The sequence below is a fragment of the Eumetopias jubatus genome, unplaced genomic scaffold (assembly GCF_037043125.1).
Source record: "Eumetopias jubatus isolate StellerSeaLion01/CBP00866 unplaced genomic scaffold, mEumJub1_p1.0 scaffold_7, whole genome shotgun sequence".
In the NCBI taxonomy this organism is placed as follows: domain Eukaryota; kingdom Metazoa; phylum Chordata; class Mammalia; order Carnivora; family Otariidae; genus Eumetopias; species Eumetopias jubatus.
Window position 1 is genome coordinate 47408150 of NW_028274813.1, and position 12656 is coordinate 47420805.

The 12656-nt window shown below is 41.3% G+C and overlaps 1 protein-coding gene across 1 annotated transcript in view; it reads right to left on the minus strand.

Moving 5' to 3' along the window:
* Positions 1 to 273: 273 nt before the first annotated feature.
* The window catches only part of TMX1 (thioredoxin related transmembrane protein 1), a 109142-nt gene continuing 96759 nt past the window's right edge, over positions 274 to 12656 (minus strand). The window contains exons 8-9 of the mRNA XM_088024589.1: positions 9461 to 9619; positions 274 to 511 (exon numbers count right to left, since the gene is read on the minus strand). Of these exons, the coding sequence (XP_087880715.1) occupies positions 9486 to 9619 (134 nt within the window). The 3' untranslated portion in view covers positions 274 to 511; positions 9461 to 9485. The remainder of the gene's footprint in view (positions 512 to 9460; positions 9620 to 12656) is intronic.

Here is a 12656-nt window from a genome sequence, read left to right on the forward strand (position 1 = left end):
TTCTATAATGATTGAGAATGATGCATATATAATATCTAAACCAACGTAAAGAATTAAAGCCAGCAGGACTGAGAGTCACTTGAGTACCCACCAAGAACTAAAAACAAGCAAGCTCAACAATCATAGTACCCTCATGAAACTTATGGCAGAGACAATGACCAAGTCAACTCACACTCATGCTTCCGTTCTTGTATCTAGTCATGTGTTGTAATGGCCATTTACTCCTGCAAGTATTCAACAAATATTTATTCACAAGTCCATACACGGTAATTGCTTTGAAGAAAAATAGGAGGATTCAACCTGGGAGATTTACCTGTGAGAGGCTGCTTCAGAAGGCTTTGCTGCAGTGGACTCCTCATCAGATGGGAAGGAGCCAGCTATGGGAACCATGACAAGAAGGGCACCAGAGGAAGAGGGGGCAAGATGGACACATTTGCAGGGCAGGAAGGAGCTCCAAGGGGCAGCAGCAAGATGGTTGGCAGGCACATGGCTGGGGTCAACGTGTAGCTTTCTGAAGGAAGAAAAAGTGAAATATACACATTTTATGAACAGATACTCAATGTAGACTAACTGACTCACACAAAACCATGAATACTAAAATGGGGCAACAGGAAAGAAAAACAGCAAGGCAGGGGGAAGGCAGAAACAAAGCCCTGGACCGTTTCAGACTCTTCATGCAAAAAGCAGACACTTAAACAGCACTTTCTAAATTGTGTTCTGCAAGTTATTTCATTCATCTTTTCAACAAATGTCTAATATGTGCCTATGTGGTGACATATGCTGTTCTAGACTCTGGGGATCCAGTGGCAAATAAGAACCCCCCACGCCCTTCTCTCTCATCACCGAACACATTCTGATTGCCTGGTTGGGATTTGTCCTTCCTTGTCTTGCCAGATGCCTCCCTGGGGGTCTTTAAATACAGAATGGGAAGCAGAGATAGAAGAGCTAGAGAGGCACTGACGAAGCTAGAAGAGGTTGCTCCCCTCCTCCTGCCCCTCAAGGATTTTTAAGAAAGAAATAATGCTGCAGTGTGTGAGGAAAACGAACAGGAGAGAAAAGCAAGTTTTAAGAATAGGAAGAAATAACATAGTTAACGCATACTGAGCTCTTACTATATGCCTGGCAATATTCCAAATAGTTACACGGATCATCTCATTTAAACCTCACGATGACACTCTGAGGTAGAAACTATAATGCCATCCATTTTACAGATGAGAAAACCGAGACACAAAGAAGCTGAGTAACTTGTCCAGGGTTACACGGCTGGTATGTGGCCAGGCTGGGATTTGGTTCCTGTTGGGGAGGCTCCAGAGCTCATGCTCTTTATCATTCCATTATACTGCATCTTGACACAAACGGCTCTTGACTATCAGAGCCCTTTATGGCATTCATATAAGGTAAATTTGAAAACTGCTATTCTGACTTTCTTCTTCTCTTTCAAACTTTCCACTAGACAATAGAACACAGACTCAAAAAAACTGCACTAAGTGTACATATAGCTTAATGAATTGGTATAAGGTGAACACCTTAGCAACCATCATCCCCAAGTCAAGAAACAGAACTTTGCCAGTTACCCCTAGAGCCCCTCAATGTGTCCTATGTGGGTCGATGCAGCTTCCTCTTCACGAATGTACCCACTACCCTGAACTTCAATAGGAATCCTATCTTTGTGTTACTTTGCAGCTTCATCGCGTAAGCATGCATCCCTAGATACTAGAGTCTAGCATTACCCATTTGTAAATCTGACATGTCTTTTAAGTCTCTTCTATTTGATAGATTCCTTCCTCCACCCCTTTCTTTTGCCTACAACTTCTCTGGAAATTTGACCCGTGGACCTCCTACCTTCAGGACTTTGCTGACTGCACATGCATGGGGTAGTTCCCCATGTCCCTCTGTCCTGCAGATGGGCAGTTGGATCCAGAGGATTGTTCAGTCCTGCGTTTGATCTTTTGCAAGATTTTGGTGTTGATTTGTTCTCTCCTCAAGAGTCATGTGATGTCTGCGTGTCTCTCTTTTGGGGGTGGGAGCAGCTATTGATGTTCTATTAAATCAGAGGGCATTGCAGAATGGTAATACTCTACTTCTAGCATTTCTTTTCTACTCATTAATCCATCTGTTGGAATACTTTTATAAATATATCCTTTCCCTCAACTACTATTTGGCTACTCGGTGAAATCATTCACCTAGGAAAAGCAGAATAAATGATTTTTTCTCTTCATCTACCAGTTTTCACAAAAATAACTGGTTTCCTATCATACTCTAAAGGAGATCAGGTTTTAAAACTATCATTATGAAGTCATGGATTTATAGTTATTTGATGAATTTGGGGAGGTCGGGTGGCTCAGTTCAGTTAAGTATCTGACTCAGTTTTGGCTCAGGTCATGATCTCAGGCTCATGAGATTGAGCCCCACATAGGGCTCCATGCTCAGCGGGAGTTTGCTTGGATATTCTCTCCATCTGCCCCTTCCCCTCCTCATGTGCATTCTCTCTCTCTTTCTCTCTAAAATAAATAAGTAAATCTTTTTTTTTTTTTTTTTGAGGGGCATTTCTTTTACTCAAGATTCAATTAAGCCTCCCTGACTGGCATGGAGCCTGATGACTGGGAGTTGGAGCTTTTCTTTTCTTTTCTTTTTTTATTATTATGTTATGTTAGTCACCATACATTACATTGTTTTTGATGTAGTGTTCCATGATTCATTGTTTGTGCATACCACCCAGTGTTCCATGCAGAACGTTCCCCCCTTAATACCCATCACCAGGCTAACCCATCCCCCCAACCCCCTCCCCTCTAGAACCCTCAGTTTGTTTTTCAGAGTCCATCGTCTCTCATGGTTCGTCTCCCCCTCTGATTTACTCCCCTTCATTCTTCCCCTCCTGCTATCTTCTTCCTTTTTTCTTTTTTAACATATAATGTATTATTTGTTTCAGAGGTACAGGTAGGTCTGTGATTCAACAGTCTTACACAATTCACAGCGCTCACCATAGCACATACCCTCCCTAATGTCTATCACCCAGGCACCCCATCCCTCCCACGCCCCACCACTCCAGCAACCCTCAGTTTGTTTCCAGAGATTAAGAATTCCTCATATCAGTGAGGTCATATGATACATGTCTTTCTCTGATTGACTTATTTCACTCAGCATAATACCCTCCAGTTCCATCCACATTGTTGCAAATGGCAAGATTTCATTCCTTTTGATGGCTGCATAATATTCCATTGTATATATATACCACTTCTTTATCCATTCATCTGTTGATGGATATCTTGGCTCTTTCCACAGTTTGGCTATTGTGGATATTGCTGCTATAAACATTGGGGTCCATGTACCCCTTCGGATCCCTACATTTATATATTTGGGGTAAATACCCAGTAGTGCAATTGCTGGGTCATATGGTAGCTCTACTTTTTGATGAACTTCCATACTGTTTTCCAGAGTAGCTGCACCAGCTCGCATTCCCACCAACAGCAGAGGAGGGTTACCCTTTCTCCGCATCCTCACCAACATCTATCGTTTCCTGACTTGTAAATTTTAGCCATTCTGACTGGTGTGAGGTGATATCTCATTGAGGTTTTGATTTGGATTTCCCTGATGCCTAGCGATGCTGAGCACTTTTTCATGTGTGTGTTGGCCATTTGGATGTCTTCTTTGGAAAAATGTCTGTTCATGTCTTCTGCCCATTTCTTGATTGGATCATTTGTTCTTTGGGTGTTGAGTTTGATAAGTTCTTTATAGATTTTGGATACTAGCCCTTTATCTGATATGTCATTTGCAAATATATTCTCTCATTCCTTCGGTTGTCTTTTGGTTTTGTAGACTGTTTCTTTTGCTGTGCAAAAGCTTTTTATCTTGATGAGGTCCCAATAGTTCATTTTTGCCCTTGCTTTCTTTGCCTTTGGCGATATTTGTGGGAAGAAGTTGCTGCGGCTGAGGTCGAAGAGGTTGCTGCCTGTGTTCTCCTTCAAGATTTTGATGGACTCCTGTCTCACATTGAGGTCTTTCAACCATTTTGAGTCTATTTTTGTGTGTGGTGTAAGGAAATGGTCCAGTTTCATTCTTCTGCATGTGGCTGTCCAAGTTTCCCAACACCATTTGTTGAAGAGACTGTCTTTTTTCCACTGGACATTCTTTCCTGCTTTGTCAAAGATTAGTTGACCATACAGTTGAGGGTCCATTTCTGGGCTCTCTATTCTGTTCCACTGATCTATGTGTCTGTTTTTGTGCAAGTATGATACTGTCTTGATGATGACAGCTTTGTAATAGAGCTGGAAGTCCGAAATTGTGATGCCACCAGCTTTGCTTTTCTTTTTCAACATTCCTCCGGCTATTCGTGGTCTTTTCTGGTTCCATACACATTTTACGATTATTTGTTCCATTTCTTTGAAAAAAGTGGGTGGTATTTTGATAGGGATTGCATTGAATGTGTAGATTGCTCTAGGTAGCATTGACATCTTCACAATATGTGTTCTTTCAATCCATGAGCATGGAACATTTTTCCATTTCTTTGTGTCTTCTTCAATTTCTTTCATGAGTATTTTACAGTTTTCTGAGTAGATTCTTTGCCTCTTTGGTTAGATTTATTCCTAGGTATCTTATGGTTCTGGGTGCAATTGTACATGGGATAGACTCCTTAATTTCTCTTTCTTCTATCTTGTTGTTGGTGTATAGGAATGCCACTGATTTCTGTGCACTGATTTTATATCCTGCCACTTTACTGAATTCCTGTATGAGTTCTAGCAGTTTTGGGGTGGAGACTTTTGGGTTTTCCACATACAGTATCATATCATCTGCAAAGAGTGAGAGTTTGACTTCTTTGTGATCTGGATTCCTTTAATTTCTTTTTGTTGTCTGATTGCTGTGGCTAGGACTTCTAATACTATGTTGAATAGCAGTGGTGACACTGGACATCCCTGCCATGTTCCTGACCTTAGGGGGAGAGCTCTCAGTTTTTCCCCATTGAGAATGATATTTGATGTGGGTTTTTCATAGATGGCTTTTATGATATTGAGGTATGTACCCTCTATCCCTATACTCTGAAGAGTTGTGATCCAGAAAGGATGCTGTACTTTGTCAAATGCTTTTTCTGCATCTATTGAGAGGATCGTATGATTCTTGTTCTTTCTTTTATTAATGTATTGTATCAGATTGATTGATTTGCGGATGTTGAACCAACCTTGCAGCCCAGGGATAAATCCCACTTGGTCATGGTGAATAATCCTTTTAATGTACTGTTGGATCCTATTGGCTAGTATTTTGGTGAGAATTTTTGCATCCATGTTCATCAAGGATATTGATAACTCTCCTTTTTCATGGAGTCTTTGTCTGGTTTTGGGATCAAGGTAATGGTGGCCTCATAAAACGAGTTTGGAAGGTTTCCTTCCATTTCTATTTTTTGGAACAGTTTCAGGAGAATAGGTATTAATTCTTCTTTAAATGTTGAGTAGAATTCCCCTGGGAAGCCATCTGGCCCTGGGCTCTTGTTTGTTGGGAGATTTTTGATGACTGCTTCAATTTCCTTAGTGGTTATAGGTCTATGCAGGTTTTCTGTTTCTTCCTGGTTCAGTTTTGGTAGTTGATACATCTCTAGGAATGCATCCATTTCTTCCAGATTATCTAATTTGCTGGCATATAGTTGCTCATAATATGTTCTTATAATTGTTTGTATTTCTTTGGTGTTGGTTGTGATCTCTCCTCTTTCATTCATGGTTTTATTTATTTGGGTCATTTCTCTTTTCTTTTTGATAAGTCTGGCCAGGGGTTTATCAATATTGTTAATTCTTTCAAAGAACCAGCTCCTAGTTTTGTTGATCTGTTCTACTGTTCTTTTGGTTTCTATTTCATTGATTTCTGCTCTGATCTTTATTATTTATCTTCTCCTGCTGGGTTTAAGCTTTATTTGCTGTTCTTTCTCCAGCTCCTTTAGGTGTAGGGTTAGGTTGTGTATTTGAGACCTTTTTTTTTTCTTGAGAAAGGCTTGTATTGCTATATACTTTCCTCTTAGGACTGCCTTTGCTGCATCCCAAAGATTTTAAACAGTTATGTTTTCATTTTCATTTGTTTCCATGAATTTTTTAAATTCTTCTTTAATTTCCTGGTTGACCCACTCATTCTTTAGTAGGATGCTCTATAGCCTCCATGTACTTGAGTCCTTTCTGACTTTCCTCTTGTGACTGAGTTCTAGTTTCAAAGCATTGTGGTCTGAAAATATGCAGGGAATGATCCTAATCTTTTGGTACCGGTTGAGACCTGATTTGTGACCTAGGTTGTGATCTATTCTGGAGAATGTTCCATGGGCACTAGAGAAGAATGTGTATTCTGTTGCTTTGGGATGGAATGTTCTGAATATGTCTGTGAAGTCCATTTGGTCCAGTGTGTCATTTAAAGTCTTTATTTCCTTGTTGATCTTTTGCTTAGATGATCTGTCCATTTCAGTCAGGGGGGTGTTAAAAGTCCCCCACTATTATTGTATTGTTGTCAATGTGTTTCTTTGCTTTTGTTATTAATTGGCTTATATAAGTGGCTGCTCCCATGTTAGGGGCATAGATATTTAAACTTGTTAGATCTTGTTGGATAGACCCTTTAAGTGGGATATAGTGTCCTTCCTCATCTCTTATTACAGTCTTTGGTTTAAAATCTAATTTGTCTGATATAAGGATTGCCACCCCAGCTTTCTTTTTGGTATCCATTAGCATGGTAAATGGTTTTCCACCCCCTCACTTTCAATCTGGAGGTGTCTTTGCATCTAAAATGAGTCTCTTGCAGACAGCGTATCGATGGGTCTTGTTTTTTTATCCAATCTGATTGCCTGTGTCTTTTGATTGGGGCATTTAGCCCATTTATGTTCAGAGTAACTATTGAAAGATATGAATTTAGTGCCACTGTATTGCCTGTAAGGTGACTGTTACTGTATATTGTCTATGTTCCTTTCTGGTCTATGTTACTTTTAGGCTGTCTCTTTGCTTAGAGGACCCCTTTCAATATTTCATGTTTGCAAATTCCTTTAGTTTTTGTTTGTCCTGGAAGCTTTTTATCTCTCCTTCTATTTTCAATGACAGCCTAGCTGGATATAGTATTCTTGGCTGCATATTTTTCTCATTTAGTGCTCTGAATATATCATGCTAGTCCTTTCTGGCCTGCCAGGTCTCTGTGGATAGGTCTGTTGCCAATCTAATGTTTCTACCATTGTAGGTTACAGATCTCTTCTCCCGAGCTGCTTTCAGAATTTCCTCTTTGTCTCTGAGACTCATAAGTTTTACTATTAGATGTCGGGGTGTTGACCTATTTTTATTAATCTTGAGAGGGGTTCTCTGTGCCTCCTGGATTTTGATGCCTGTTTCCTTCCCCATATTAGGGAAGTTCTCTGCTATAATTTGCTCCAATATACCTTCTGCCCCTCTCTCTCTTTCTTCTTCTTCTGGGATCCCAATTATTCTAACGTTGTTTCATCTTATGGTATCGCTTATCTCTCGAATTCTGCCCTCGTGATCCAGTAGTTGTTTATCTCTCTTTTTCTCAGCTTATTTTCCATCATTTGGTCTTCTATATCACTGATTCTCTCTTCTGCCTCATTTATCCTAGCAGTTAGAGCCTCCATTTTTGATTGCACCTCATTAATAGCCTTCTTGATTTCGACTTGGTTACATTTTAGTTCTTTTATTTCTCCAGAAAGGCTTTCTCTAATAATTTCCATGCTTTTTTCAAGCCCAGCTAGTATCTTTAAAATCATCATTCTGAACTCTAGTTCCAACATCTTACTAATGTCTGTATTGATTAGGTCCCTGGCAGTCGGTACAGCCTCTTGTTTTTTTTTTGTTGAGGTGATTTTTTTCTGTCTTGTCATTTTGTCCAGAGGAGAATAGATGAATGAGAGAACAAATTGCTAACAGGGTAACAACATCCCCAGAAAACATACACTAAACAAATCAGAAAAGATCTGAAACTGGGGGAAAAGAAAGGGAAAGAAAGAAAAAAAAAAGATAGATAAAAACAAACAAACAAAACAAAAAAAACAGAATATGATCAGATATGATCAGGCTGGTGCATAGATCAGTGCCACACACTAGATTTTGGGTGTATTTGTCTGTTAGAAGAAAGTGCCTCCCAAAATTTTAAAGAAAGAAAAACATATATGTACAAAAATAAGGGTTAATATGATGAAGGGATGGAATATGACTGTAAAGATGAAAATTATAAAAGATTTTATAAAAGGAATTGATGAGATAAGAAGTTGGTTGAAAACAGAAACAAGAGGATTAAAAAAAAAGGGGGGGAGAGAATGTGATCAGGCAGGAGACTAGAACAAAGCCATACACTAGTGATTTAGAGTATAGTTTGATCTGTTAGAAGAAACTGTATCCCAGAATTTTAAAGAGAGAACAACTTATATATTTATACCAAAAATAAGGGTAACTACTATGAAGGGATAGAATATAACTCTAAAAATGAAAAATAAAAAAGATTTTTTAAAAAAGGGATAAGATGTTGGCTGAAAAAGGGAAAAAGAAAAATTTAAAAAAAAGACAGTTAAAAAAATTAACTTTGAAAGACTAAAGAATCATGGGAAAAAAGCTATGAATTCTATGTGCAGTATTCCCCTAGCGCTGGAGTTCTGCCGCTCTCATTGATTGGTAAACTTGGTCTTGGCTGGCTGTTCTCGCCGATCTTCTGGGGGAGGGGCCTGTTGCCGTGGTTCCCAAATGTCTTTGCCGGAGGCGGAATTGCCCCGCCCTTGCCAGTTAGGGCTAAGTAATCTCCTCGGGTTTGCTCTCGGGAGCTTTTGTTCCCTGCAAGCTCTCAGTAGCGCTTTGGAGGATGAGAGTGAAAATGGCAGCCTCCCAATCTCTGCCCCAGAGGAGCCGAGAACTTGGGGCCCCCACTCCTCAGTGAGCCTCCAGAGAAAAGCAGTCAGTCACTCCCATCTCCCTGGTCTCCGGCCACACTCTGTGCTCACCCAGCCTGTGACTGAGCATTTCTATCTCTAGCACCTGACCCCGTGTGGAGTCTCCAAACCCAGCAGATCCTTGTAGTGCGCTACCGCGCCACTCCTCCCCGGGGGGAGGAAGGGGAGTCTCCCTGGATCTGCCGCTTGTTGGGTTCCTGCTGGAAGAGCAGTGGCCCGACTGTGCCACAGATCACAGTTTATGGCAACCCCGAGCTGAGAGCCCACGCCTTGGCTCCGTCTCTGCAGCTGGCTTCCCCACTCCGATACATGGGAGCTCTGCCGCACTCAGGCACCCCTGGTCTTCCTGTGACCCTGAGGGTCCTGAGACCACACTGTCCCACGAGGGTTCCACCCCCCGCTTAGCCACTGGAGCGACGTCCCTCAGCGGAGCCAAGTTCTAAAAATTCCAATTTTGTGCTCTGCTGCTCTATCACTCGCCCATAGGGGCTGATGGAGTCCCCCTCCCCAACATCTATCCTCCCGAATATCGCCTCGGATTCACTTCTCCGCACGTCCTACCTTCCAGAAGTGGTCGCTTTTCTGTTCAGAGAGTTGTTGCTATTCTTTTCTTTGATCTCCTGTTGAGTTCGTAGGTGTTCAGAATGGTTTGATCCCTATCCAGCTGAATTCCTGGAACCAGACGAAATCCAGGTCTCCTACTCCTCTGCCATCTTGCTCCTCCCCCAAAATAAAAAAAAAATCTTTAAAAATAAATAACTAAATAAATAGTTATTTGATGGGTTCCAAATAATTAAAATTATTATCCTTTTTAAAGCTCAAATTTTCCCCTCCTTGGCCACCAGAAGCCTCTTCAAGTTGGCTCTGGAGTGTTTTTGACATAATCCTGGTGGTCTTTGATAGCCTCCTCACCCTTTAGTATGATAAGATGTTCCAGACACATGTCCTTCATTTCCCACCCTAAATCTGGAATTAGCTATTTCTCTAGATTCCTTTAGGGGGAAATGACATTTCAAGACTACAGTCTGGGCAATAGAGATGCACGTTTACTAGATGATCATTGTTTCCAGGCCTTTTCAGTGAGCAGATCTAGGAAATATGTGTGTGTGCACACACATACACATGCACATACTTTTTGTATGTCTGTTAGACTCAATAAAAAGGGTGCTTTGGTAATATTCTACATTTTGTCCCTCATTTTCCTTGCCTACACTCCCCATGGCATAGCCCACTGAGAGTTTAGTGGTATGAAGCCCATCTCAGTATTTTGGAGGCTCTGGGGACAAAGAAAGCAATTGTTTTTCAACTCGAGTTTAGGGATCCAGCTCCACTTCAATGTTTTTTTCTCTTTCATATATTCGTTCAGAAAAATCTCTGCTCATCCATACCATTTTATGAAATGTATTTACATTTTCCAAATGTCAAAATTTCATCAAATAGTCCTTTTGGGGGACTGTTTCAAAGGCAAGCTGTTGCAGAAAAGAAGAAATATTATCCTGGAGGCCAGCTCACCTGCACTTTGCTCTAGCTCTGTGAGCTTGCTAGTTGCAAGTCAAACTAAAGAATGAGCTGCACAGATTGCTAACAACACATCTTCTTACAAAGGAAATTAACAAAAATATGGCCCTGAATCCAAATTTGGCTTAAGCACTAGGCTATAGAAGGACAAGTACAAGCAACTTTTGAGAGGCACTAGATTAAGAAAGGATTTAATCTATAATGAAAAGCATAAAAATAGGATGGCATATGCAAAAGAGTGAAGGGCAAATATTCAGTTTCTGCCATACTCCCCAAAGGGAAAAAGGAAAATATCTGCTTTAATACTTGTGTGATCACAAAGACAGGTCTAATGTTTCAGGTAGTGCATGGCATAACACGTGTGAAAGTCCTTTCCATGTTGCAATACACTCTGTAAGTGAACAAACTATATTATTAATTAAATATTATTTAATTAAATTCAAAGATTCTTTCAAAATTATCTTGACCAAGTCTATGTGTCTCTACATGCTGTTTTAAAATGAAAGGTAAAGGAACATCAGAGCATCATCAGGCTGCCTGCCTCTGAGTGCCTGCAGGGAGGCCAATAATATGACTCCGTGATCATCATTATCTTCATAAAAAGAAAGATCTAGAGGTTGAAACAGGGCCAACCTCCCAGGCTTCACAATGACAAAAAGCACCAAGTCAAAAATCTTCCTGTGGTCACAAGTCCACACATGCCTTTCATTGTTTACCAAAACTCAGGCCACAGGGCATTCAGATAGAGGTGCCATGTCTCCGGAAAAGTTCCAGAAAGTCCGCTGCCCTGAGGTGGGGTGCTGGGGGCCTGAGCACAGTGAAGGGAAGACATGTGTGTTGTTTCGGGGAAACTGAAAATGAATGAGAGTTTTTGAGAGGCAAACCAAGTGAAGGAATGTAGATCTTCCATGGGCCTCTAATTATGCAGGTTTATGTGTGGGAATCCCAGCCACACTAGAGGTAAATGAGAATTATCCTCTCAAAGAGATGATTCTTCTTGAGAGGGAACAGAATGATGAAGTACCTGCAAAATAGGTGGGGGATGCTGTAATTATGCTTATGGATTAAGTTGGAATAATATCTTTAAAGATGCTTCAAAAATTATCTTCTCTAGATCTGTATTTCTCTCATCCGTGGACCCATATGGTCTCTTTTCCAATTCACGTAGATCTACGCTTCAAGTCGGGCTAACCACTCCCACCCTTCGCGCCACACAATGAGTGTTCACTGAATTTGTTCTTGCGCTATTGAGAAAGAACTGGCAAATGTGCCACCCCAAAATAGGAAGTGTAATTATTCCAGTTATACAATTTATTTAGTTTTCCTCTGCTGTGAGAGGAATAACAAATAAGATGTCAAACTGAAATCTCTGACTCGTAAAACAGAGCCCCTTCCTTTCCCAAAAGGAATGTCATGATTGGATACGAGCACATAAACAAATGCCTAAATTTTAACATACAAATTTCAGAGATAGGTTGCCTCAACCCAACTACAGCCTTCTCTTAATCTTTCAATCTCTCTCTTCCTCCCTCCCTGTCACCCACCTTCTCTTCAATTCAATTCAATTCAGTGTTCCAGGAACATTCAAATCCCTTCTCTAGAAAAGAGCATGAATGTACTATCAGGGATGTCACCATGGGCATGCAGGGCTCCCGTGTCCGAGCTCCAGTATGATAGGACCCTTGAATCCCCAGAGAATGGGAGTCTTCCTATCACTTTAGAAGAGCTGTAGCCCTCTGAGAAAGCACCAGTGTAGATGCTTTGGGGCCTCAGAATTCTGTGTCTTTTCAGCCTGGGATCAGAACCCAAATCCAGCCTTTCCTCAGGTCTCCACATGCGTCCCTGGCACCCCAACTTCTGGCTCCCTGCCCCTCTGTCCCGCTTCCAACTTGGCCATCCTTCCCTCAGGGCCCATGTCAGTGGCCGTCAGGAGGGACTGCCTATTTCTGACTCTAGGGCCCTATCCTTGCATCTCAGAGCTCCCAGTCCATCCGCTCTTCCCTGCCTAATCCTGCCTCCTGCCTGTGAGAGCCCTGTCTGCTCAGCTCTAGCGGGATTCAACCCTTGCAATTCTAACAGGAATTAATGCCCTGGATTGAAGCAGCCACCCCTGGTTTTGAAGGGTACTATGTTTAAAGGTACGTCACAGTTATAATGCCATGAGTTCCAGGCATGATGGACTTCTGCTATGTAAGAGGGCATAAGGACACACAGAGAACAAGTATGCCTTGGCACAAAG